The 26,277-nt window shown below is 51.0% G+C and overlaps 11 protein-coding genes across 11 annotated transcripts; 4 read left to right on the top strand and 7 right to left on the bottom strand.

Moving 5' to 3' along the window:
- Window positions 1-800: 800 nt before the first annotated feature.
- On the bottom strand, window positions 801-1,295 carry BKA67DRAFT_513167 (uncharacterized protein; the record flags this gene model as incomplete). Its single annotated transcript, XM_046097544.1, has 2 exons — window positions 801-1,067; window positions 1,125-1,295. The coding sequence occupies 2 exons, from the start codon at window positions 1,293-1,295 to the stop codon at window positions 801-803; spliced, it is 438 nt and encodes a 145-aa protein (XP_045961503.1).
- A 1,229-nt stretch (window positions 1,296-2,524) lies between these two features.
- On the top strand, window positions 2,525-4,226 carry BKA67DRAFT_655543 (major facilitator superfamily transporter; the record flags this gene model as incomplete). The annotated part of the gene is made up of 3 exons (XM_046106775.1): window positions 2,525-2,683; window positions 2,745-3,628; window positions 3,701-4,226. 3 exons carry the CDS (start codon window positions 2,525-2,527, stop codon window positions 4,224-4,226), a joined length of 1,569 nt encoding a protein of 522 aa, XP_045961502.1.
- A 531-nt stretch (window positions 4,227-4,757) lies between these two features.
- BKA67DRAFT_554809 (uncharacterized protein) lies at window positions 4,758-8,581 on the bottom strand. Its single transcript, XM_046102018.1, has one exon. The coding sequence runs from the start codon at window positions 8,313-8,315 to the stop codon at window positions 4,896-4,898; it is 3,420 nt and encodes a 1,139-aa protein (XP_045961501.1). The 5' UTR covers window positions 8,316-8,581; the 3' UTR covers window positions 4,758-4,895.
- Window positions 8,582-11,315: 2,734 nt separating this feature from the next.
- Window positions 11,316-12,085, top strand: BKA67DRAFT_554805 (uncharacterized protein). Its single transcript, XM_046102017.1, has one exon. It carries the CDS (start codon window positions 11,475-11,477, stop codon window positions 11,841-11,843), a length of 369 nt encoding a protein of 122 aa, XP_045961500.1. The 5' UTR covers window positions 11,316-11,474; the 3' UTR covers window positions 11,844-12,085.
- Window positions 12,086-12,451: 366 nt separating this feature from the next.
- Window positions 12,452-14,479, bottom strand: BKA67DRAFT_532480 (uncharacterized protein; the record flags this gene model as incomplete). The annotated part of the gene is made up of 2 exons (XM_046099537.1): window positions 12,452-14,128; window positions 14,264-14,479. 2 exons carry the CDS (start codon window positions 14,477-14,479, stop codon window positions 12,452-12,454), a joined length of 1,893 nt encoding a protein of 630 aa, XP_045961499.1.
- Window positions 14,480-15,645: 1,166 nt separating this feature from the next.
- On the bottom strand, window positions 15,646-16,189 carry BKA67DRAFT_532479 (uncharacterized protein; the record flags this gene model as incomplete). Its single annotated transcript, XM_046099536.1, has 2 exons — window positions 15,646-16,076; window positions 16,123-16,189. The coding sequence occupies 2 exons, from the start codon at window positions 16,187-16,189 to the stop codon at window positions 15,646-15,648; spliced, it is 498 nt and encodes a 165-aa protein (XP_045961498.1).
- A 623-nt stretch (window positions 16,190-16,812) lies between these two features.
- BKA67DRAFT_554801 (GNAT domain-containing protein) lies at window positions 16,813-17,981 on the bottom strand. Its single transcript, XM_046102016.1, has one exon. The coding sequence runs from the start codon at window positions 17,638-17,640 to the stop codon at window positions 16,957-16,959; it is 684 nt and encodes a 227-aa protein (XP_045961497.1). The 5' UTR covers window positions 17,641-17,981; the 3' UTR covers window positions 16,813-16,956.
- A 288-nt stretch (window positions 17,982-18,269) lies between these two features.
- On the top strand, window positions 18,270-20,945 carry BKA67DRAFT_554800 (uncharacterized protein). The gene has a single exon (XM_046102015.1). The coding sequence runs from the start codon at window positions 18,527-18,529 to the stop codon at window positions 20,915-20,917; it is 2,391 nt and encodes a 796-aa protein (XP_045961496.1). The 5' UTR covers window positions 18,270-18,526; the 3' UTR covers window positions 20,918-20,945.
- On the bottom strand, window positions 20,946-22,559 carry BKA67DRAFT_554795 (60S ribosomal protein L20-like protein). The gene is made up of 3 exons (XM_046102014.1): window positions 22,371-22,559; window positions 21,536-21,897; window positions 20,946-21,468 (listed from the first exon to the last, which is right to left on the bottom strand). The coding sequence occupies exons 1-3, from the start codon at window positions 22,372-22,374 to the stop codon at window positions 21,310-21,312; spliced, it is 525 nt and encodes a 174-aa protein (XP_045961495.1). The 5' UTR covers window positions 22,375-22,559; the 3' UTR covers window positions 20,946-21,309.
- A 307-nt stretch (window positions 22,560-22,866) lies between these two features.
- Window positions 22,867-25,100, top strand: BKA67DRAFT_184046 (uncharacterized protein). The gene is made up of 6 exons (XM_046095302.1): window positions 22,867-23,318; window positions 23,382-23,671; window positions 23,724-23,949; window positions 24,001-24,062; window positions 24,126-24,534; window positions 24,767-25,100. The coding sequence occupies exons 1-6, from the start codon at window positions 23,019-23,021 to the stop codon at window positions 24,848-24,850; spliced, it is 1,371 nt and encodes a 456-aa protein (XP_045961494.1). The 5' UTR covers window positions 22,867-23,018; the 3' UTR covers window positions 24,851-25,100.
- A 250-nt stretch (window positions 25,101-25,350) lies between these two features.
- Window positions 25,351-26,200, bottom strand: BKA67DRAFT_590863 (class II aldolase/adducin domain protein; the record flags this gene model as incomplete). Its single annotated transcript, XM_046104634.1, has 2 exons — window positions 25,351-25,955; window positions 26,011-26,200. 2 exons carry the CDS (start codon window positions 26,198-26,200, stop codon window positions 25,351-25,353), a joined length of 795 nt encoding a protein of 264 aa, XP_045961493.1.
- Between the last annotated feature and the right edge of the window lie 77 nt (window positions 26,201-26,277).

Here is a 26,277-nt window from a genome sequence, read left to right as displayed (position 1 = left end):
TTTTACGAACACCTACACACATCCGCAACACGAAAGAACTGTGTCGACGTAATAGCCATTGCATTACATAGCGCCTTTACGCACAACAAGAGACAGGCTTGATGCTTGGGCTCTAGGATTTCTATAGATAAATAGCAGAGCAGTGACAGAATTTGAGATGTCGTAGAGCTAGCTAATATAGCCATGTACTAATGAGTGATATCCGCGGACAGTTAAACGGGATACTCCCTCCGTGAATTATCAAGACGACCCCCGAGCCACTCGGGTTTATATCTCTTGTATAAACAACCATTTCCGATGCACTGCGCTACAACTCGATGCTCGGTTCAGCCTCCAATAGGAGTCACGGGAGGACAGCGGGGGTGCAAAGTCCATGCAAGATGTTGCGCAAAGTCCTTAATGGTATTTGGAGACCTATAATACAAGACCAGTCTCGGACTCGCTTGTGGCGCCCAGCATTGTTATCACGTCACTCCTGCAATATTGTCTCACATACTCACGGTTTGCCGGGCGCAGTCTAGACACCGGCGGCAGGCATTGCAAGTCACGTAGGCAGTCACGGTGGCTAGGAGCCTTGACCTGCGGAAACGTCAGGAATACACAGCGCAACCGATGTGTGGGTAAACATACCTAAGGGGCCACATGGAACGGTCCGATATGTCATTGATATCTGGCGACATATCGGCTAACACCAGCTTGCACCATTAGCAATCTCGCGTCGTGGCTCATGGACTCTTCGTCCCGACAGGGCGCCAGCGAGATCAAGTCCCGTCGGGCTTATATGGTGACGCCGTCTTCCTTCACAGCACATCTTCGTCATCCTTGACGTCGTCCCTCGCGTCATCCCTTCCATCGTCTCTTCCAGCTTCGGGGCTTCTGCTTCGGCTCCTGCTACGTCCTCCTCTGCCGCGGTGCGCTTGGCGAGGCCCCCTGTTGTTCTTTCCCGGTGGAGGTCGTACGAATGCAAAGTCGACATAGATGGTCTGGTCCAGGAGCTTGGTTTCGTGGGCGCCATCAATGGCGGCTCTGGCCTCGGCCAAGGTGGTGTATTCGATGAGGGCATATCCCTAATCCCTTGATGAGTTCTGCTGTTTCATGCTTGATGCTTGATGCTTGATGCTCACCTTGACATAACCACTGCGGCGGTCGAGGTTCAAATGCAGGTTCTTAATCTCGCCGTAATCACCAAAGACGTCCTGCAGGGCCTCCTCGTCTGCCTCCTCGTGAACGTTGGTGACCATGATGATCCAGCCCTCAATGGATCGGACGGCGGTCGCTTTGGCGTGGGTTTGCATGTCGCCAACCTTGGCTTGGGTGGCTTGGGGGGAGCCAGGCTCGTCGATATCCATTTCGACGTCGGCCATGATGTCTCGGATGACGCGACTCGATTGTGGGTGTGTGGGTGTAAGTATTTACGTGTGTACGATGCGAGAAAGTGGGATCCAGAGAGCTCACAAACAGGCGCGGGTATGGGCGTCTGTAGGTGCTTTGTACACGGCCTTGCATTAGGGATCAAGTTCAGTGACAGTGTGACAGCGACAGCGACCGTTACAGCGACCGCGATGGTGACCAACCAGGCCTACTCTAGCTTGGATTTGCCCTTGTGTACCGTGTATATGGACGTAGGTACTGTATGCTGCAGCCCAGCCCAGCACAGCACAGTAGAGCACAGCACCGCACAGTACAGTACAGTACAGTACAGTACAGGGGGGACTGCCCAGCGGGGTGGAGTCTGATGGGATTTGCGTTGTGTGGGGTACATCCTGCCCCCGCCACCGGTAGGTAAATTGATAATTCGATGTCAATGTCCCCGTCACTTCCCACCATTGGCTAGACTAGTCGCTATATACATACAGTATAACTTCACAGCTGCCAGCTCCTACATATACGCGTAGCCACCACAACTCCATCATGAGGCAGGTCTCTCTCAATATGGTAGCATCCCACACCATGCATGCTGAAACTTGAGAGGCAAAACAATTGAATCAGATCGCTTGTCTCACTTGGGGGGTGTCTGCGAAAAACTTCGCTTTAAGGTTGCAACCAACCATGTCTAACTGGTACATATCCATGGTCCCCATGGAGGTTCATCAACGCTCGCAATTGTCTCGACAAAACCTCGCCAAATCCTTTCGAAGCATCAGCTTGTGAACAATTGAGCGTATTTCTAGTGCTAGCGTGGGAGGAAACAAATTGCACTCTATTCTTACGGTACCCAGACGATGGCTAACCCACTGAACCCTATCGCCCGACTGGGCTGCCGACGTTCCCTCTGCACGTCAGATCTGGGGTGATCGACATCACAAGTGCTTGCGGGGCTGCCGCCTGGCTGCATATATCTGCAAGGCTGAACCAATGGAAGCTCAAAGGATTGAGAGCACGCCATGCGCGGCGCACAGGAGTGTCACCAGGGTCGTGTGCAGACTGACACCAGCCTTCAGCCTCTAGACCGTCTCGCCCCCTTCAGAAGGCGTGCTTGCTTCCCCGTCTCAACATCCACGACCTCTCGCACAACCTCACCAAAATGGCAGAGCACGATGTCGAATTGTCGGCAAGAGATACCAAGAGCATCCAGCACCATGCCAACTACGAAGATGCCATCGGCAGCGACGGGAAAGCAGCCGTCTTCAAGGGGCAGATTGATCCCGTCTACGAAGCGAAGGCAAACGTGCTGAACAGAGCTGTACGTTAGACTCCAACTCCCGAATCCTTCGCCGCAACTCATGCCTGCTAACCGATACCAGATCCAAGAAATTGGAATGGGAAGATACCAATGGCAACTGTTCACGGTAGTGGGTTTCGGTTGGGCGTCTGATAACCTGTGGCCTATCGTCACATCACTTATTCTGACACCCATCATCAACGAGTTCCATGTACGAAGAGGACCACTTCTGAGTTTGGCCCAAAATATCGGTCTTCTTGCCGGTGCCATCTTCTGGGGCTTCGGATGTGACATCTTCGGCCGTAAATGGGCTTTCAACTTGACACTCGGTCTGGCCGCCTTCTGGGGTATGATTGCGGCTTCCGCGCCCAACTTTGCTGCCATTGGGGTATTCGCAGCCCTCTGGTCGTTTGGAGTGGGTGGTAATCTTCCGGTGGACTCCGCCATCTTTCTCGAATTTCTTCCAGGATCCCATCAATATCTTCTCACCATCCTGTCTGTTGATTGGGCCATTGCCCAAGTGATTGCAACTCTGGTCGCGTGGCCACTCTTGGGCTATATGACCTGTCAGGAAACCGATGCGGATTGTACACGACAGGAGAACATTGGTTGGAGATACTTCATGGTCGCAATGGGTGGCTTGACCCTCCTCATGTTCATTATTCGTTTCGTCTTCTTCAAGATATATGAGTCCCCCAAGTACTTGATGGGAAAAGGCCGCGACGAGGACGCCGTGAGCGTTGTCCAGGAAGTCGCCAGACGAAATGGCAAGACGAGCTCACTCACAATCGATGACTTGAAGGCATGCGAGCCTGAAGGCTATGTGCACCAGACACAAGCCAGCGACGCCGTCAAGCGCAGGATGCAACTGATCAGCTTGGAGCACGTACGGCCGCTTTTCGCAACAAGGAAGCTGGCTTGGAGCACCATTGGCCTCATGTTGACATGGGCATTCATTGGGTTAGGGTAAGATTTCTCGATCTCATGGTTCCTCTCTTACGACTGTGGCAATTACCAACCACTTTTTTCTTTTCGCAGTTATCCTCTTTACAATGCTTTCCTCCCTTACATCCAAGCCACCCGGGGGGTCGACTACGGCGACGGCTCGACCTCGATTACCTACCGCAACTCGCTCATCATTGCTGTTCTCGGCGTACCCGGTGCCATAATAGGCGGCGTTCTGGTCGAGGTGCCTCGTCTGGGCCGCAAAGGCACCCTGTCGATAAGCACAGCGCTCACCGGCGTGTTTCTGTATTGCTCGACCACCGCGACGAGTTCCCAGTCGCTGCTCGGCTGGAACTGCGCCTTCAGCTTCACCAGCAACGTCATGTACGCAGTTCTCTACGCGTTCACCCCCGAGGTCTTCCCTACGAGGGACAGGGGTACCGGCAACGCGCTCACGGCCACGGCGAACCGCGTCTTCGGCATCATGGCGCCCATCGTGGCCATGTACGCAGACTTGTCGACTTCGGTGCCCGTCTATGTCAGCGGCGCGCTGTTCATCGTTGCTGGGATTGTAGTCTTGACGCTGCCGTTCGAGTCGAGGGGAAAGGCGAGCTTGTGAGTTGGTAATTGGCTGTCACATACAGGATGTTTGATGCTGGATTCCTGTTCGGAAATGGTGTTCTCGTAACGTATGATAATGCCGCAGGTTTGTACACGGCTGTACCACTTGGTGCATCAATGAAGGAGGTATCATTTTTGGTATTACTGGCTAGCTGGGTAATACTCGCAACCTAAGGAGAGTCATACCACACTGATATATGTAGGTTTCTTTTTCCCCCTTCAACATATCATGATCGGAAATTGGTGAAATACCATCATGTCATTGTGGGTGATGCATGACCAAGGCTGCATAGTGCATGAATCGGCTGGTATCAGTTGGATAGTACAGTCTGGGTCGAGGCAAGAGAGCGGCGCAAAACGATGTAACCACGAGTTGAGGAGTTGAACCTGAACAAAATGACATCTTAATGCAGATTCACGGCCCGAGCCAGCACAGAGTGAAAGGCACTCTTAACGCCTCGAGCGCTTGATCATTACGAAAATTCCATATAAATACTCAGACAATGCAATGCAAAACGCCCCTGACCTTTTTTGCAACCGAAGCGACGCTGACCGCAGAAACCCCCCTTTATACCACAAGCAACGCAGTGAAACAACAAACTCCTGTCCATCATGATATTTCGCGAAAAAGGCGCACCTTACGTGGTTTTCCAGTTCTCCAAAGGCTTTAGTAATCGTCGTCCGAGATGCCATCCCACGTATCGTCTCCCATCATGTTGGTGATGCTGGAGACTGTGATGTCAACCTCGGCTTGGGACATCTGCTGGCCTGCCTGCTTCTGGCCCTCAATCACATCATATATTCTGTAAATTTGGTCTTGCTTCACCTCTCGCTCCCGCATCAAACGCTGAAGCTGGCCGTTCACTTGCTTCCGTTGGCGTCTAGCAAATGAAGGATCTAGACCACCCAGCTGCTTATTCTTCCTCGAGATTTTTACCTCCAAGTGAGCAAGATCGTCATTGAGGCCCTTGAGCACCGTGGCGAGTGCAAGACCTGGCTCTTGCGCTGGGCGCAGGGTGATGTCCGCGTCGGCTGAAACGGGGTTTGTTATGCGATCAGTGACTGGGACTGGTCTCGTGATTGTAATAACCTTCTTGCCCATGTCCCGACCGCCCTCTACATCATGGCTGTGTGCGTTGATGCGGACGCACATGATGCAGTTACTGCAGTCGTGGTCATTACATAAGCCGTCGAGGACGCGCCTGGCTTCCGAAGACAGTACGGCGATGGGTTTCCGGGGCACCCCGGTGGTTTGGGTCTCGGTTGCAAACTTGACAGCTTCCTTCTGTTCCCCTCTTCTGGCAGCACGCTTGCGAGACTCGAGGGTAATGTCATCTATAAACAAGGCCGATGTCATGTTCTCCTCAACATCGAGTTCAAATCGCTCGCTGTCTGAATGACGGCGACTGACGGAAATATCAGACCTGGTAGCCTGACTGGGTAGACTCATTCCACTGATGGCAGACTTGACACTAAATCGACCTGTGAGATCCTGGGAACCATTACGTCTTGGCGCTTGCGCCTTCTTCAGAATACCAGAGGGTTGTCGCTTGCCAGCTGGGGATGTGACTTTGCCAGAGGTCCCACGTTGCGCTTGAGGTAGGAAAGGAGGAAGGCTCTGGCTGGCATCTTCTACACTACCAACTTCGTTCTCACGTTCGAGATACTCTTCTGTGGCATTTTGCTGGTTGTCAGACTTGGCTTGGCGGAGTGCCTCGCGCAGCCTGTCCATCTCTCCCCGTGGTAGGACATCGATGTCGGATCCTTGCGTGAAGTCAAGCTCTTGTGTCAAGTCATCCCGTTCCTGAGTGTCCATATGCTCGGTGGTGCTCTTAGCAGAAACCTCGCTCAAGGTCGACCTGCTCCTCGTCGTGGTAGGCTCAACTATGCGCGTCACTTTGGCGGGTTTGGTCTTCCCGGCAGTCGACTGAAGTAACTGAATTTCCCTGGAAATCCGATGTGCCTCTTCGACTGCTTCGTTTCTGCGCTGGATATGCTGTTGTAAGGTTGTTTCCTCCTTTTCGGTGGTCTCCCTCAGTCGCGTCGCTAGTGCGGCTTCTCGGTTGGCTACCTCGTCAAGTTGCTGTGTCAAGGAATCTCGTTGCTCCTCGAACTCCCTCCTGCTTTCCTGAAGAACACGTTCAAATGATTGACTCATTCTATCAAGCTTATTGTGCAATCGGTCATTATCGGCCGAAACACGGCGCTTCTCTTGCTCAAAAATAACCTGCTTAGAAGCGAATTCCTCTTGAAGATCTATGATTTTCTGCTGAAGTTGGGTGTTCTCATCCGACAGACTGACAATTTTCTTCTCAAGTCGATTCTTGATGTCCTTGATATCAAAGGTCATAGTGCCGGTCTCGGCGTTAGCTACATCGAGCATCTGGTGCAGCTGAGCATTGTTTTCCTGCAGGTCATGGATGCGTCGCTCAAGCAGAGAAATCTTTTGTTGAAGAGACTTGTTCTCCGTGTAGTACTTTTCGTTGTGGCGTTCGAGACCCATTTGGTCCACTTCAAGTCCGCGATGCTGTTCTGTGACGTTATCCAGCTCCTTGCGTAGCAGGTCACGGTCTTCCTGGGCCGTATCCAACGAGCGCTGGAGCCTTTTGGATTCAAGTTGGAGCTCCGTGTTCTGTTGAGTGACGCTAGCATTGTGGGAGCGCAAAGACTGGTTCTCTTCCAGCAAAGACTTGTACTGTGATCGGAGGGCAATGTTGTCGTCGCGCAGCGAGTGAATCTCACCATTGGTCAGAGTGTTTTTCAGAGTGCCGCCGCTACGAGCCACGTCGAGCTCATTGCGAGTCGTATCGAGTTGCGCCTGAAGACGACTAATCTTCTCCGCCTGGGCGCTGGCACTCTTCAGGGCCTCGTCACGCTCGTTGACATAGGTCTCGGTGTGGATCTCATTGATACTGATCTTGCGGTTTGCCTTGTCGAGCTTGGCTTGCAGCGTTGCCATTTTCTCTTCCAACTGTGCCTTCTCTTTGCTGAAAAATTGAACAACAGAGCTATCAGAATCGGAGCCCATGGCACTATCCTTCCGAGACTTGTAACTGGACAGCTGAACTTGAAGCTCGTACATTTCGTCCTGCAGCAGCTCGGCCTGTTTGGAGACTTGGTCGTCGTGAGCCTGTAGGGTCTGTATTTCTTCGCGAATCTTGTCCAGTGACACGAAGATCTCCTGCTCGTCGCGTGGGATTTCGACAGCGTCCACTTCAGCGTGATGTTCCGGGGAGGGCTTGGAGCCTTGGTCGAAGACTTTGCCATGTCTCACAAAGACGGGAATGCCATTCTTGACCGAAGACAGCCTCAGAACACCTGAGACGAAATCGTTGATGTACTCCAGGTTCGGGAGGAAGAAGGAACGGGCGGTTTGATTTGGCTCGGTGTGGGCGAGCTGGATATTGCTAATGCGCGAATGTCGGTTTGCGCTTGATCTTCGGTCCGAGGTTGGGGCCCTTGGTGACGACTTCTTGGGTGTCGATTCTTGGACGGCTTGGGCAGCCTTGAGGGTGCTGATGAGCTGCGTGACATTTCCGCGCTCCGGTTTCCACGAGGCGCTTTTCTTGTTGGCACTGCCAGGCCTCTTGTGGCGTTGCAGGTCCCCAGAGCAATCGGACTCATCTTCGACGCGAGCTTGCATGTGGGCACGCGTTCCGTATGTGCCGCTTGCTTTTCGAGCCTCAATCTGGCTGGGCGAGTTTACTGTGGAAGACGAAGGTGGAATATTCTCCTTTCTCTGCTGCTTCTCGTAGTCGCCCGTGACGTTGTAAAGGTCGTCAGTGTGGTCATGGTCCTCCCAGCGTTTCCACTCGGGAAAGTCACGCGCTATGGCTGATGTGTTGACCCTGAAAGGGGTGTCCGGGGGGGCATCCGTTTGCTGCCTGTTGGAAAGACCGGGCAGCATGATGGAGGAGTCCTCCATGCGGCGGGTTGACTCGCCCTCGGGGCCGTAGGAGAGATCGGAGGTGAGGGTGACGGTCCCGTGGGAACCGGTGGATGAGGGAGGGGAATTGAAGGGATTCTCCTTATTCTGATGCATCTCCCTAAGAATGCGCGACTGGTAGCGGCTGGCTTTTGACTCCATGTTTGGAGGTGTGTTCTCGACGCGTCGCACGCGGGTCTGTTTGTGGCGGGAAACAATATGGCGGTGGAGTGGTGAGTAAATGTACTATGATATGTGCATCGGGGTATTATGGATGCAATAACAAGCAGAGGTGTCGAGGGACCGCAAGCAATTGGGCCCTAGAAGCACGCGCGCAGTTCATGTATTGTCGATTGTTTGGTGACGATCTACCGTTATGGTCAAGAGATAAAGAGTATCGGTGGGGAAGCTCTTTCCGCTAACGCTGGGCGCTGGGCGTGAGCGCGCTCTGGAAAAGTAAACAAACTGCCCTTTCCAGTTTGGGCACGGCAGAGTGGGGCACCACAATACTGCAGTACTAGTACATGCATCCGACATCCACCAAAGTTGCTCGGTCAGTAACTTATTATGGGACCAAGTCTGATATGGCTTGATGTAGTTCTAGAGGTCATCTCGTTTGTTCTATTCCGCGATACGTATATCAACACATGTCTGCATCATCACCCGTCTACCCGGTCAGTAGCTAGGAGATTGATCTTGTTGTCTGACTTCTACATGCTGCTCCTCACGGCGAGGCGCCTCAGTCGTTTCGACCTTCGTGCCGAGCAAGGCATGGCGCTTCGTACGCATCAGAACCCGGGCTTTGGAGCACAAGAGTTAGACCAGCCAGTGCGTCGGAAATAAAAAAGCAAACAACTTTGCATTGCCCATTTGAGGAATCAGGTAAGTGCAGCTATGGTTTAATGTGGGGGGCCACTCTCAGTCCTGGAAAATCTGGATGGCATCAGGATTTATCGCAATTGTGACCCATGCGGTTTGTAATCTCGTCAACCTCCAGCAGAAATAATTTTGGTTAGCTGGATGCTTTCGCGGAGAGCCTTTGCATACTTTAGCCAGGACTGTTCCTCTCAAGGTAGGTCGTGAACATCGTTTTCCATATCTGAATAAGGGAATTACTGATGCATTCGGTTGCATATCAGGTTCGCAGCTCTGGGCAGGCTTTGAGGAACCAAGCTTCAGAAGTGAGCTGTTAGCAGCTGGACGCCATATCTCCGCTATTCGTGCTCCCAGGGCTACCCGGAAGGCTTTTTTCGAGACCTCAGTCTGTCTAAATTCCGGAAATGTGCACGCAGACGTACCTCAAATTCGCTTGCTGTCCCTGTCAACTGCGGTACTGTTTCGACCAATGCGAGTACGGACCGGCTGATCCGCGCTGTCTCCATGTGAAAAAGGTCTTCGTGTGGGCCGCCGGCGATTTTTGCCACCACCACCGTTGGCGTCTCAGCAGGTCATCCGCCTGGCACGCAAAGCAGATTCAGAGACAGATCTACACTCAGGTTACGAGCTCATCCGACTCGATGGAGACAACACCTCATTGAGTGGTTGTTTGGTGCTAGTCCCCTCGGGTGGAAAGACGTACGTGAAGGAACTCTGGATGGAAGGGCAGTCGGAACACTCATGCAATGACGGCTACGACGATTCCTACCGCCCTGGGTCACATTATGTGGCGAATTGGCGGTATCAGGGCTACTTGATCAGGGTTTCGTGCATGGAAAACACTATAGCAAGTGGACTCTGTTGGATGAGGTGATGGAATATTCCAACCCATGGAGGGCATTATGTAATGAAGGCTACACTCTGATGGAACCGGCTCACATGATGGAATAGAACTTGATCTGGTGATAAAATGCGTTACGAATCTGTGTTTCCGAACCAATACTTTGATTTGGTTGTGATATGATGTGGAGTATCCAGGTCACGTCTTTAGACTGTATCCAGGAGCAAAGCACGGGCTTCTGGTGGCTTTGACTACCGTCGAATAAGATTCTCTGCTCCCAAGGTTACCCGATTGTTGAACAAATCCAATTCCCCTTGTGACAGCTTGAAGCGGTTCAGCCTTCTAACCAGGTGGCCTCGTGAATCATGACCTTGGAGCTTGTGGATTGATCAGTTGGGTAGTTACGTATAGAACAACTAATTTGTTCACGCATCCCTCGAACAGTCTTCAGTAGAATCTCTGTTTAGCACAAACCTCTCGAATTTTACGAAACGCTAGGCCCAAGGGATGGGATAACCAAACAGCTTCTACTCATCGCAGATCCTTGTTCTTGTCATCACTCAATCATCAATAGACTTTCCAGCAACGCGGTCGGTTAGTGGGGAACCTTGTGGTAACGAAACCCTTTTCATGTGGATGTTCCTAAATCACTTTGCTACATTCATGTCACTTGATTTTTCAGTTTTTAACGGTTCTAGCCAACAATCAGATCTACAAGACGAAGGGTTTATATATTTTGCTCGCCACACGTCTATCCAATGGAAAGTTCGCAACGATTCTCCAGGAAAAGACCAATCCGGGATCTCGCCTGCACTACGTGTATCTTTAGTTGACTTCTGAGTGGTAGATAGCGTGAACTTTTTCAATTCTTTATAGGAGATGGCACCACTCGATGAAGTTGTAGGGGAAAAGAGACGGGGCGTCACCAGACCCAATCGTTCCGACAGCCTTTAACATGTAGTTGAAGGCCCAGCGTTTGTGAATTTGTGGTCTAAAGTAGCTGACAAGAATGACTATTGAAATAAAAGTTCCATTAAGGAAATTAAACCAATGGATTGTTCATCACAATCGCGATTCAGGGGTTGCTTGGGTCCAAGCTTTTTTATCTACCATGATCAGGTCTACGACCGCAATGTATATTGTCGCGCTTGTATAGTGAGGTCTGCATCATATGGGCTGGCGAATCACATTTATAAATACCCTGACACCGCCTTAGCTGACTGCATTCACGTCTGCATAAGGTTTGACTTTGACGAATCCCTGGGTGAGCACATACATCACAACCAAGTATCTTCCGAACATGCCGATTAGGCTATAGGTGGTTTCAGGTTGTATAGCAAAGATGACGGTATGACGGTATGACGGCATGACGGTATGACGGTATGACGGTATGACGGTATGACGGTATGACGGTATGGCGGTATGGCAATACATCGATCGTATGAGGCACCAAGGCTGGCTTCAAAGGACTATAAGGATGTGCGCTCGGCCAGCCTGTAGCTATGTGAGTTCACCATCAGGAATGGATCAGAATCAGACGTTTCTCTAGCACACTCCCAACCTGACATCCTTAAACATAATTCCCACCTCTTTCTAAGTACAAGATGCCTTTCCTTGTCAAAGCGGTCGTCATCCTAGCCTCACTTCTGCAAGCCACTACCGTGCTGGCTTCTTCTAAGGAGAACACGAGGAGCGGACCACGGGCACCGCCTGCGCCCGCAGACGTCTGGCCGCAAACTACCTTCCCGACGGCCAAGGGGACTGATCCATCAACGCCACACGAGACCCCAGACCTTCCTGGGCAGATCACCTCCTCGCCTACCGAGAAGAGGCCGTTTTCCATTCTGCCCATCGGCCCAATCTCAAGCCCTAATCTACACCAGGGGCTGAATACTACCAGAACAAGTATTGCATTTACCCCTACCAGCAGCCTCAAGACGACTACCCGCCCCAGTTCTAGAATTTCCCTGTAGCTGGGTCAGAGTCCGCAAGTGGTACATCATGGGGTGTAGGAGGACAATTCCTTGACCTGCTGGCACAGTCACCCCTGCATGCGCAGATGTCGGAGACGGATGGACGATTTGAAAGCATTGTTTTACTTTTGCAACCCTTTTTGTTTTTCGAAATCGAAAACTTTAGCTGGCTATAATAAATGTTGATTGGATCACGAGCGGTTGCAATATTGGTGCTTGGAAATCTGGACGATACAGGACAAACCTGAGAGTAACATAATGTGCAAAATTTATTTTTGATCTATAGCATCCGTGCCTTTATTTTCCCCTGTCCTTTTTTTCCCAAAAAAGTTTTCATTGTAGTCGAACTGTTTGGGAAGTGTTCTCAAGGATGGAGGCTACTTTGTCATGACGGAAATAAATGAGTCATTGCGTGCCAATATCCTCTGCAGTACGTTCGGTCGAAAGATCTATATTGCAGAGGAAGTGGCACATGGGCCCAAATGAAAGGCGTCTAAATGAAGGTTTGTTACACCTGCAGCTCTTTGCAGTCCAACACGCTAGCTAAATGTGCAATAGATGGTCCCGATGTACGCCTCGCTTTCTTTAAAATCTCATGATGCAGGCAATCAAACCCACGCGGGCTTGTCACTGGGATATTTTCGACCACCTACACCAACAACAGTAGGGCTTCCGCCGCTGTCTCTTTCGCGTCCCCTTTCCCTTTCACGCCAGCTGCGCCGCTGTCTCTCGTCGCCGGTCAAATTCCCTCGCGGGTCGCGCGGGTCTCTTCCCTGATCTTTTTCGCGCTCGCGATCTCGGTCGCGGTATCGATCTCGCACATCCCATTCACGTGTTCTCCTCTCGATATCTGCCGCGCTGCTAGTACGCCTGTTCACGCTGGGCCTGAGATGTGCGTGGTCTTTCCTAGAGCGCCTCTCGCGATCCTCTTCCATCTCCCGTTCTCGCTTCTCGCGCTCACGGATCCTCTCCTTTTCCCTCTCCCTTTCCCTCTCCCTTTCTCTTTCTCTTTCCCGCTCATGTTCGCGATTACTGCGGTGTTTCGGGGACACGTCGGAGTCTGACTCATCGGACAAGTATGCCTCATCTGAGTATCGACGATTCAGTCGAGATGAGGGGGTCTCAACACGCAGCCGTGCACTGTTTGGCCGGCTATCATTGTCACGGTCGCTACGCGAGGTACTTCGATGTCGATCAATGGAGCCTGGCAAGAATGACATGACTTTCTGGCGTATGCCAAAGTGGCCGGAAGGCAAGCTCCGCCTACGGGAGTCGTCCTGCCGCATTTCTGTTCGGTGGGACTGACGTGCGGGTCCTTGCGGTGCAGGTGGTGATATGGGCGATTCCGCAGGAGGAAACACACGAACCGATGCCATCGGGGGCCGACTGGTCCTGTGAACTCTACTTCTTGGGCTTGGCGGCGCATCGTCCGACTCCGACTCGGATGAGGGTGATGAGTTGTGGTGCTTAGGCTGGCTACTGTGCCGTCGAATAGGTTCCGGTCGACGGGGGTCCAGGTGGGTTGCTAGGCGGATCTTTTCATGCTGAGGAGAGGGATAGTCCGAGAAGCTCCGTCGCCTGCGAGCACGCTCGTCTAAGGAACTACTGCTGCTGCTGTCCACCCTACGTTTATGTGCCGATTGATTATGGGGTGGATTTGCTCGACTGGGTACGTGGATGTATGGCACTTGTGGCCGTTGTCGCTCAAAATAGTCCATCTCCGGTCCACGGCGAGCAGCGCCGCCAGGGTGTACATGAGTGAAGTGCACATGGCCGCGAGAATCAGAAGCAGTCGCAGTAGCCGGTGCTGGCCCTGGCGCGTACGCATGCCTCTCAGCGGCGGGCATGGATGCAGGCGTGGCGTCGCCGCGCAGCCTCTTTGCGCAGTCCTTGTGCCACTGGTCAATCTGCGGATCGCAGACTGCAGGGAAAGCTGTGCTCGGTAGATCGACGGGGAAAGGCTCTCCTGTGTCAGGGTGCTTCAGGGCCCAGTTGCGTACCGCAAACTGCATGAATGGCACATGCTCCTCGGGCCCAAGCAGAATCTGCAGTGATTGCCATCGTACAAAGCCCCTCAAGGTCAGAGCAGGTATCGAAGGCTCGGCGAAGTCATCGGCGGTCGGCTGCAGCGTGTGTTGAACCCCAAGTGCCTGCCATATGTAAGATATCGACTTGTCGGGCGCGTTGACAAAAAGCGAATCGTAGTCGCCTCCGACCGCCTTGTAGAAGGCGGCGAGCTTAGATCTGTCGAGAAGTCGGTGGTTCTTGTCGCCTATCTCGGTTTCCTGCGTTGTCAACACGTGTTAGTCGAAAGAAGAATTGATAGGTATTGATACGACATCAGAGGTCGGAGTTGCTGGCGGCGTTTGGAATGCGCTATGACGTTGAAATGATTAATCAGGGACAGGCGGCGGCCTTACAATATGCTTTCCAATTGCGCGCAGTAGCGCATTGAGCAGTGCGGATGGTGTCTTGTCCTTATTAAAGAGATACGGGTAATACGACTTTCCATCCACTGGTTGCTTCCTCTTGCTCGTAGATTGAGCAGGCGGAGATGTGGGTGGAGATGGTGGTGGAGGGTGAGCAGCTGTGGTGGACTCTTCCGTGTGCGCACGACTCCCGGTCTCGGTCGCCATCTCGGGCTCTCCCTGACACGCACGAGCGAATGAAGTTGCCGATACAGTAGGGCCGAGGCCGCCTCACGGTTGCGATCGTGGTGAGCGCGTCGAAATAGAGTATGAGCGGTCAGCGACGATGCAAGGCGGCAGCATTTCTTTGAACCGCCGACCTGACACTAGACATCCAAGCACCCGGCGCACAACAGCCAAGGCAGAAGAGTGCAACTCCAAAACGGCGACAAGTTTTATGCAGAACAGGATGCGTATCACGGTTTCAGGCGACACGGAAAGGAAGATATGATTTCACATAAATGTCCAAGAAAAACTAGTCCTGCTGGTGTAGCGAACGTAGTAATAGTAGAGGGGGAGGGAGGGACGCTGTGTAAGCCAGCAATATGTAGGCGGCAACGCGTTCAACAAAGGATTATGTGAGTCAAGATAGGGATGGTAAAGTGAACAATCAAGAAACGACCGGACGGCATCGATGCCGGGCCTCTTTCGTCAGGCTCGCAGCGACAGAATCGCTGATGATTGTCGGCTGCGGTTCAGAGCATTGTGGATGGCCAGGAGACAAGTAGGCAACATGGCTGTGTCAGGCATGGGGTTGCATTTGGTTGCAGATGATCCGCCGTGCGGGTTGGCTATCGATTTGACACGTGCCCCGGCTGACTCTAAACTCTACACACGTTGGGAACCTCGACCAGCATCATCTTTCCTTTTCGCCTGTTTAATCAGGAGGTTGGAACATGCGCTCACAAAGGCGAGAGAAGAAGGGGCCTCGAAAGACACCGCACGACACTTGCGCATCGTTTTCCAAGGAGCTGAACCTTGAGGCTTAGCCTTCATCATCGCCCTGCCCCTCCCTCGGCAACTATAATTTGCGACACAGAACTCATCCGACGATATCGAGCCACGTAGGTTAGTGATTTCAAGCTTAGGACTGCAAAGAGGAACACATTTCCCAATGTAGCTTTAGGAGAAAGTTTAAAAGCACCTGTCTCAAGATGCACAGTGCGCAACGTATAGCTTGACTCTCTGCGATTCAAACTCTCCTCTGGCTGCCAAACTCTATCCAGCAACACAACTCGTTCGGAAGTAACGACTATATACACGTACAATGATGTTCACGTGTTTGCATCATGCAGCACAATTATAGTACAAGATGTTGGACGACCACCAAGACCTCAAGACAGTAGTGTCCACAACCCAACGATGGCGCCTGTCAACGGGAGCGATAGGCGAATATAGTTAAGGTTCATCCATTTCGTAATCAAACTTCGAACTCTTTTATCGCTCATGGTTCGAGCTTCAGCATGCGCACCAGCGGAAAGTTCGCTATTGGTCGGCCCGATGAAAGCAATCGTAAATGGGATGGCCGCAACAGTGAACGCGGCTGCCAGAGCAAACCCTCTCCATCGCGGCGAAGTCTTGGTATGCTGGTTGTAAGACACGGCTCCATAGCTCAGTGCAGCAATAAGAGCCGTGATTGGGACCACTTTACCGTGGTGGTAGATGGTCCACCATTGCTTCAACATTACATCTGACGATGCACCTCCTTTCAAGACGGCTGGTATAGCACAGATAGAAAAACTTGCCATGGCTCCTGTACATCTCGCTATTAGTCTTAATTAAAAAGCGGTTAAACTGATGACAAAGCGTACCAGCTGCCGCTGCAGAAGCAATGATGCTTGCAGATGCTGCAAGAGTCATTCCCGACGACAGCGACATCGTGTAAATGATGGGCTAATTGTACAAATTGTTCTTGGACGGTTGGCTTTTGTTACAACAAACTCTCTCAAATCATCGTCTAGTCTAGTAAGTAAACATGACTTCCGAGCTCATTGCAACAGGGGCGGATTACTTATACTAAAGTGTAACGCTAGCGCTTATGTTTGCCGGATAGCTCGGCCATCTTGTCACGGTCCCGAGAATCCAACCCATAGACTGTGCTAAAGATGTAGGTTGCTATTGCGAGAAACGCAGCTAGAAGTCTAACCAAAGACTCCTCGTTGCAATTGCCAGTATACACTACTGCTACGGTACACTCTCGCATTCCCGACCTGTAGGATATGCCAAAGTTGCTTGGCTGAACTTCAGAGCCTTAACGGATTAGAGAAGTATTCGTTCCTTAAAGATGAAATCATGCTATGTTCATTTCGCAGCTATCTGCTCCAAGAAGAAGATCTTGGCAAGTTGTCACTCGGGATGTTAATTTTCATCCATAACCATGAGAATACGAGAACATGGCTCTATGTTGTACAAGCCATATGGAAAACCGGGCTATCTTGATTTGAATGTTCGTATGTCTGGTATATTATGATGTGGGGGGGGGGGGGGGGGGGGGGGGGGTTCGTGCTAGAATTCCATTACTTGTTAACGATGTGTGTCGTAGTAGAGTTCTGTGATTAAAGGTGTGTGTATAGTTGCCAAGTTGATAACTGAAGATGAGTGATATGCGGGTTTGGATTTGATGTGCACAATAAATGTTGTTGTACTTAAGCTATCTCTTTTGTAACAGCAAGTCCGATCAGCGCGATGTCCAAGCCTTCAAAGCCAGCCCGACTATCCGGCTCTGTCCAAGTCTTGAACGTTTCAAAGCCTGTCTTTTCCAGAACCTTTAAACTTCCAGGGTTATTTACCGCGACAACCGCAATCAGTAACTCAGGCACAGTTTGCACTCCTTGGACATTCTCCTTCACATTGACAGACATTACGTCAACATCGATGTCGACTTCCTCCCTCTCCAACTCCCAGTACGATTCCACAAATGCCTTCATGAACTCTGTCGCATAACCCTTCCCCCAATGTTCCCGCTTCAGCATATAGCCAACCTCGGGCCACCCGAAGCCTGATTCCATTCTGTGCATGCCGCCCATACCGATAGTCTCCCCCGTCTCCGTCAGACATATAGCGTAGTTGAATGTAACTTCGTCCTTGGGCGGTAGAAAGTGATCAAGTTTAGCTTGGGTCTCTGCCAGGTCTTTATCGATGAGACCGACGGCCGTCCTGACCATGACTTCAGGTTGCGTACGAAGTATATGTATGCCGTGTACGTCGTCCTGGATGAAATGGCGCACCGTCAATCGTGCGGTCTTGATGACTGCGCGCTGTGAGTTTGACGGCAGTGGCCGCTTAGGCAGCGTGGTGCGGACTTTGATGGTTTCAGGGGTTTCTGGCATTTTGAAGCAAGGCAGGTGATTTATCTAAACTTCAATAGTAATATCGTCGATTAAACAATCGTCAATCATCAACTTCTAGCCACGCAGGTACAAGTGAATAAAGCACGGGTACACGAGCCATTGTTGACTCATTGTTCAGAGTCAGCTTACTCAACTGATGGTGGGTACTTTACGTATGGGGAATACGAAACTACGCCAATGAAATCAAAGCAAAAGCAGACGATGCGTTGGACTATCTCTGTAATGTTTGCCTTGTATTTACATATGAAGCTTTGCGACAGCTTTTGCTCCAGGAAGAAAAAATGGGTTACCAAATGGCAGAGATAACCAGCTGATACCCTGAGTATGTAAGATACTCAATTACAGTATCTGCAATGTAATGCCTACTATGATACATAACATTGTGCAATCTACTGCGCTAACGTTTCTTTGACGCATAAGAAAAGGAAGCGCCACCGAGATGGCCAATTCAGAATGAATTTCTGCTCATGTTCAGGCAAATATTGACATTGCACATGTTACAACAGACGAACTACAACAACAGAGGGCCTTCTTGGACCTAGCTGGACAAACTCGTGGAGTTTGTAAGAGCAACAAGAAGGGATTAATTACAGAGGCAAATTCGAGCGACGCTATAATTTGTTAGCCCATTAAACTAGGCCCCACTCCCAACTGCTCGACCAAAGCACCAGGTCTGCCAGGCTTCATTCATGTGCACCACCCACACTCGACTGCTCCGTTCCCAAATGCTTATATAACATTTCAGCCCTGTGAGAATCTTAGCTTGGCTATAGAACATACCGGCTCCAATGTATCACGAGAACGGTCCCTAGAGATCGGAATTGCTCGAGAGCAAGAAATACCCCCAAGAGAAATCGTTGTCGTCATGGACGGCGCTTCTAATTTTACTCCCGACTCCAAAACGGAGTCGGTATCACCGGGTCAAGCAGAACCCAAGACCAAGTACAAATTGTCTTGTTCATTATGCCGTTCAAGGAAGATAAAATGCGACCGGGTTCATCCGTGCTCGCACTGCATCAGGTCTGGGGCCGAATGTGTATTTCCGTCGCGGAAGCGTATGCAACGGCCTCGTAAGACCAAGAACTCAGAGCTACTCAATCGTATAAGCCGGCTTGAAACGATAGTGGGCAATGTCAACGTTGCAACTCTGAAGGAGATGGACTTGTCTGACATTCAAGGATTATCTGAGCTCAAGGCACAGGTAGTGGCAAATGAAAAGCCATCATCGAAGCCGTTAGCTTCGGAGGGCCACACCGTGGCCACAGAAGTGCCGCACAAAACACAATCGGCGGGCTCTCAAGCATCAAAGGAAGACATAAACCCGTCTCGTTATATTGGTAGCGATTTTTGGGTTAACCTTGTTGGGGAAGTGGAAGGGCTGAAACAGGCGTTGGCACAGTCAACGGATTCTGATACAGAAGACGAATCTACTTCTGCCAGTCCAGAGACTACGGCAGCTTCGAGACAGCAGAGCTTCGCTACACAGGGATTACTTGCGGGTTACCCATCGCCAGATTCCGCTGCGGTCCTCTTCCATCCACCAGACCACCAAGTACAATTTTTGCTAGAGACCTTCTTTGACAAGGTCGATCCAATTATCAAGATTTTGCATCGACCAACTATCCTAAAGATGGTATCGGCAGGCACGTCGCATCTTACTATAGAACAGGAAGCCCTGCAGTTCTCTATATACTTTGCAGCCGTGACTAGTCTAACTCCTCAAGAGTGCCTTTCTCATATGGGACAAGATCAAATGACGCTCTTCAAGTCATACCAGCTCGACGTTGAGAGAGCATTGGCTGCAGCAGACTACCTCAATAATAGCGAGATGGAGTGCATTCAAGCATTTCTACTCTACGTAGCATGCCTGCGCGTTCACAACGAGTCTCGCGCTTCATGGGTGCTTACTGCAATGCTTCTACGTTTGGCGCAAGCATTTGATATCTGGCATGACGGTGATGGATCTCGTTATACAGTATACCAGGCAGAATTGCGGCGGCGCCTGTGGTGGCAAGTCGTGGTACTCGACATCAGGGCCTCTGAGGATCGCGGAACGGAGGCGATGATTGATCCCGACTGCTACAACACACGACTACCACTCAATATCAACGATGAAGACTTTGGGCCTGAAACCACTGTGGCTCCTCCAGAGAGAACAGGTCCCAGCGATGTCACATTCTCTCTGTGCACCGCGCAGTCGTCGTCCATTTTCCTCTGGGTTGGTCACGCTCAGTCGCGCTTCGCTTCCTCGAGGTCCGCCTCCCAACAATCCGAAGACGAGATCATCGCAAAGGCACAAGATTTGGAGCAGAAGTTTATAACCAATCACGATCCAACGCATTTCCAGGCTGCACTAGCCGCCGCGCTCGTCCGCATGATCAACCTGAAATTGTGGCTGATCATGCAATACCCGCTCCATACTTATACACACTCGAGCTCGGGGCCGAACCGGACCGCTGTTCCGCGTTGGTCCAAGGTAAGCCGCGAGGCTATCTTGCAGACGGCCGTCAGCGTCATGGAGCTCCACGAACACAAACACAACACCTCAAAAGAGGCCGAGAGGTTCCGCTGGTGGGGCGTCACGTATGTCCAATGGCACCCGCTCGCGGTCGCCCTGGCGGAGCTCTGTGCCCAGACGAGAGGGCCATTGGTCGCGCGGGCGTGGAAAGTAGTTCAAACCGTATACCCAAAATGGGCGCTTGTGGTCGCGGACAGCAAGAGAGGTGCGCTGTGGCGGCCGATCCGGAAACTCTACAAGAAGGCAAAAGGAGCTCGAGCAGCATCACTGAGCGAGGACAAGGTATCAAAAGATCAAGCCGAGGCGTTTCAAAGATTGGAGTTGCTCGCCGGAGGTGGAGTCGGAGTTCCTCAGCCCCCAGGTGGCGGCATGAGTTCAGGTAATTCCCTGCCGACGAGCCAGGAGCAGCAACGGCGGTCATTGCACGGCATTGAACTCGATATGCTTCCAACTGGAATGGATCTGAGTACTGGGCTGGATTTCGGCGCGTCCTTAATTTCGTCTTTAGATACGAGAGGAGGGCCGATGCCCATGGATTTTGAGATCACGGATATGACGCCTTCCGGTTTCTATGCTGATCCTTTGACAGGATGGCCGCCCAATATCAATTTCGACATGCCACCGGACGGCATGGTGGACCCCATGAACTGGACGGTCTGGAACGAGTTCATTGATGACACACAGGCGGATGCAGGATCGAGGACTGGATCGAGTGAGGACGAATACACCAAGATCTAGCAATTCACTGGTGCTCACAACGCTGATATATAGTGTAATATATGTACTCCCATATCAATGCTAGCACGTATTTAATCATGGGCGGTTGTGCTCAGACCGCCAGTATCAAATATACAGATCAAATCTCTCGGTATACTCCATCGGGCCGGCAACTCTGGTTGATATGTTCCGACTCGGACTTTCATGTGAGATGTACATATCCAGCTTTCGCTTGCGAACGGGACAGGTTTTAAATGTTTGTCATGAACCGTATTGATGGATGGTTTCAGCTCTAACTACCGAGAGCTTATGCTAGCGTAAAGACAATTCCGCATGAACCTTTAAACACCAGCAGAGACCAGAACCACTGCATTTCAATTCCCAGATTTTCCCCAACACACGCGCAACCCCGTTTATGCGAAAGTCGAAGGGCGGGTAGCGCTGAAGATCTTGCTTGTGCTAATCTTCTGGACACGGTGGGGCAGAGGGAAAGAGAGGCCCTTGGTGGTGAGTTGCTTGATGTAAGGGCGTCTGATGTCCTCGGTCTTCTCGATCTCGACGACACGGAGGATCTGTTAGGCCCTGTTAGCAAACTTCCATAGCCACCGCTGACATCCGAGGACCAAGAAGAGAACTTACGTGGATGGAGCCGAAACGGGCACGGTGGCGGGCAGCCATGTCCTGGTAGAGAGAGTCGACAGCGGCGGCTCTTGACAGCTCACGGTACTCCTTGTACATGTTGTGGGTACCGGAGCGGGAGTCGTATCGAATCCAGACACCGAAGTTCTTGACCTTGAGAGGGTGCTTCTCGTGGATCTTGTTCAACGAGACGATCTCACCGTTGGCCTTCTTGACCTTCTTGAGCTTGGACAAGAAGTACCAGAAACGGGACTTGGCAACGACATCGTTCGGGGCGAAGATGCGCATGCGGTAGAGCTTGGGGGCGGGGTTGGCCTCAGTGGGGAGGAGGCGCCCGATGACCTGGTACTCTTGAAGACGACCTGCAGCAGTCTGTTAGTGCCTGTATCCTTCTTGCTTAATGCGCATCTCGAACGCTGAAATCATAGCTGGCCGGTTGTTTGTTCACAAGGCGGAAGCTGCTGTCTTGGCAGATATTTTGACATGTGAGGTTCGCATCATCGGTTGAATTGGTCGGGTTTGTGGGAGTTGGCCCGCGGTATGCAGTCGAACTCGTCCCTTTGTTTTCGAAATCGTGAGGGGAGCATCGGTGCGGCATGGAGCGATTACTTGGAGCGATTCAACACTCTGCCAATCGGCCTAGTTCTTTACTGCAGCCGGAGTTCCATGCATTCCGAGCTTGTCGATTGTCGCGCGATTATTCGAGATGTTGTTGCTGTTCATGTTGCCGTCGCTACGTTGAAAAAGCCCTTCCGTTTCCGCCTTTCGACTCCCGGCCAGCTGTTTCCAACGGTTCGAGACGCCTGATGTGAGGAAAAAATTGAAAATTGCTTACCCATCTTTTCGAATGTCAGTATTGATCTCAACGAATGTATGGCAAGACAAGACTCACTGTGCCTGTTTTGTGGTTCGGTTAGTATGGCGGTCGAACTTTTCGGGATGCGAATTGAAGATTGCTGAATTTCATTCCAGAGTCCACACAGAATTCAAAATTGTCCTGTGGTGGGCGGGTGGAGATGGTCCGTGTGCCTTTCTGACGCTTTCTCAAATTTCAGGGCTCCGAGGGCTTTTAGCGTTGAAGGTCAAATCTGTGGCTGTGGCTGTGGCTCTCGCCGCCTAGTTGTGGCTGACGCGTCCTACATAATACTTGGAATCCCCCGCCAAACGACCTCAGGTTAGCTGGGCTGGCTGGTTAGGTAGGCTAAACGGAAACTTCGAGTGGGTTGTCCTTTTAGTCCCCATCATAAACCTTGCGTTAGCCAATCACCGCCCGTTATCTCGATCAGCATTAAAGGAAGGGATAATTCATCTGCATCAGTCTCTCGAAAGCGTATGCTACCACTTCATCATGATCAAAAGTAAAACGTGAATCTAAGACACCTGCTATTTGATCATATCCTGAGATTCTGTCTGAGCAACATTGGCCGCTGCATCTTGCCGGGTCGCTGTTGCTGACCGCTACATTCTACCAAGCTCCGCCAAGATGGATGCTCTCATAAAAGAGTTCAGGAAGGCATACGCCGAAGAACGCGGCAACGACCTTGCCAGAACACTCACACCTGATCTGACAGAAGCCCCTAGCAAGTTGTTGGCCGTCTGGGAAAGTGCTAAAAACGCCCAATCTATCAAAGATGATTTACAATTCCTCTTTGTCCGGGATAAGTCAGTAAAGCTAGGAATATCGCGGGAAGAGTCTCAAGGCTGGCAGGAGGTGTATTTGGCATACTGGAAGGCCCTCGGTGAGATCCTGGCTGTTGAAGGTCAGAGACGAGATGGTGCAAAGGTCCGCAGGCATCAACTCCCACATGGCAGTAAAAATTAGCTGGGTGCTGACTTATGAGAGCAGTCGTCATGGACAAAGGTGTACGAAACGTGGAAGGACTTCACCCTTCAAATCATCCGAGGTTACACAAACCATGAGTTCGAAAATTGGACGATCCCTTGTCTTTATGTCGCTGGCAGGTTTATGAGACTCTATGCAATCCGAGCAGACGCCGAAAGGGCTACCACTGGTGGCAACGATGATGCCGTCATCAACTTTCAAGACGATTTTGACCCAGAGGCCGAAAAGAACAAGTCTCTGGAAGACTGTGCCCGGCATCTGAACCGTATCTTCACGACGTGCTTGAGCGATAGGTAAGCAAATACAATTGCTTTGGTGAAGAAAACTGTTCTTACAAATGCGCAGAGCACCGCTGGCTGAGTCTCGGAAATGGGGTATTTATTATGCTATCAATCTCCTTTTCAAGACGCACTTCAAACTCAACTCGACATCCCTATCAAGGGTTGTCTTGAAGTCTCTATCTGCTGGTCGTGGAGACATGCCTGAACTTGATAGTTTCCCCAAATCCCAGCAAGTTACTTTCAAGTACTACGAAGGCGTACTTGCCTTTCTCGAGGAGAACTACGTCGAGGTATGTGTGCATTTGAGACGCATTACTCACTTGCCCTACTAACCATAGCAGGCTGAAAAGCACTTAACTGCTGCTTGGCAAATGTGCCATAAAGACGCGACGCGAAATCTAGAGTACGGCAGATCTGCAACAATTTCAATCACATGGAATAAACTTGGATGCTAATTTACCAATAGGCTTATATTAACTTACCTTATTCCGTGTCATCTTCTGACGACGCATACGCTGCCAAGTGCTAAGCTTCTGGAAGCCTTTCCCAGACTACAAAAGCTATTCCTCAAACTGGCTGTTGCGATTAAGAAGGGAGATCTCAAAGCTTTCGATCAAGCACTCGTCGAAGGTGAGGACGAATTTGTGAAGCGGCGGATTTATTTGACACTTGAGCGTGGCCGTGATATCGCATTACGTAACCTCCTTAGGAAAGTTTTCGTTGCTGGAGGGTTCGAGGATGCCAAAGAAGGACAGGATGCTGTGCGGCGTACTAGGATACCAGTTGCCGAGTTCGCCGCAGCAATGAAGCTTAGCAGTGGACAAGCGATTGATACCGATGAAGTCGAGTGTCTAATGGCAAACATGATCTATAAGGTACGTCCCACTTCTGTCATTCCGACTATTTATTGTCTGCTTGTATATGAGGAAGAACCCGGGACTGCGGCTTGTTTAATATTGCCAAGTCTGCGTCGAATCTTTTCTGGGCCTGCGTTGTATTAAGGCTTACTGATAATTTCATGGTGCTTCGAATTTGATTGTTCTTGTCTCTCCGAATTGACAGGCCTTCACATAATGGGCAACGTACTGACGTTCTTCTCCTATACAGAACCTGATGAAAGGCTACATCGCGCACGAGCGTGGTATCGTCGTCCTAAGCAAAAACGGAGCGTTTCCCGGCACAAATGTGTAATTTAGCGAGGACCATATGAAAGTATACACATCCCCTTGAAGCGACGAGCTTCGCCTATTCAAAACCGCCTTTGTTGGGGAGAAAAGTGTAATGACGCGCGTGAGACAATTTGCGCGATACTGGTATTATTTAGGTACCAGTGAAGCAGTTAGGGATTCTCAAACGATAGCAATCTCAATATCTGAAGCCTAATTCACCGCTGCGTCTTCCGCATTGATATCGAGTCAAATAGAGGTTTTAGAAAGTTTAGGGTCAATAGTTCTGTGAGACTCGCAATCATACCTTTGCGTGTGGAAGCATGATTGGGATGTGGTATCGAGAGATGAGCGCACTGCGACGCAGGAATCATGAACCTGCTGGTTGACCTGAGGTGAATCCTTGTAATATCCGGCAAGCTATGAAAAATAATGACCGTATTTGATTTATTGAAATCGTCATGGACCATTTCTCAAGTCTGGCTGCTGTACAGGTGCTAAATCCATAGATGTCTTGCCGATAACCTAGTGCAAAAACTCGCCTTTCGTCTTGGCCAACTGTTCATCATAGTACGGCTGAAAGGCCAGCCACCCCTTTTCCGGGCCTCCGACTTCTTTCACTCCGTATTCTGCTTCCTCTTCGCTGATGATCTTCTTTCTATAGCCAGCTGCGGAGGCGGCATCTGCTAGAAGCTGCGCCTGACACGTTCTATCCATGCTGATGAACCAGAATGCAGCTTCGTCGATTGATTGGCCGACAGTCAAGAGTCCATGATTCTGTAATATGACAGCCTTGCCGTTTCCGAGGGCACTCGCGATACGGTCACCCTCCTCCCGATCTACTACAACACCACCGAAGTTGTCGTAAACGGAATGGCACTTGTAAAAACGCAGGGAGTCCTGCGTGATCATCTCAAGTTCCCGTCCGAAGACGGAGAATGCCTTGCCATGGACACTGTGGGCATGGCATGCTGCATTCGCATCTGGTCGCGCACGATGTACGGCAGAGTGGATGGTGAAGGCAGCTGTGTTGATAGGCTCGTCGCCTTCCACAACTAGACCATTCTCATCAACCAGGATGAGATCAGACACCTTGATCAGCGAAAAATGCATCGACAAGGGATTCAGCCCTGCAACCAAAATCAGCCTTGAAGGGTAGGTTGAATTTAAGTGCGTAATACGAACAAAAGTGATCAGTCAAGATTGGGTCGCGGACAGAGATATGACCCGCTACTCCTTCATCGAAACCCCGGTCTGCGAAGACCCGAAATGCGGCAGCCAGGTGCTGCTTGCGATACAGGCGTTCTTCTTTCAGTGTCACAAATTTCGGATAACTCCTAATATTGAGGTTGCGTCCGTCTTTTGTCTTACCCATTGACTGAACTTGAGCGGGTTGATTGCCCTTCTTTTGTAAGTGTGTGAAAGGGCCGGTTTCTTTCGTCCCCTCAGAGC

This window comes from Truncatella angustata (assembly GCF_020726525.1).
Source record: "Truncatella angustata strain MPI-SDFR-AT-0073 chromosome Unknown BKA67scaffold_2, whole genome shotgun sequence".
NCBI classification, from domain to species: domain Eukaryota; kingdom Fungi; phylum Ascomycota; class Sordariomycetes; order Amphisphaeriales; family Sporocadaceae; genus Truncatella; species Truncatella angustata.
Note: the sequence above shows the minus strand (reverse complement) of the source record. Positions and strands in the feature narration are given on the sequence as shown.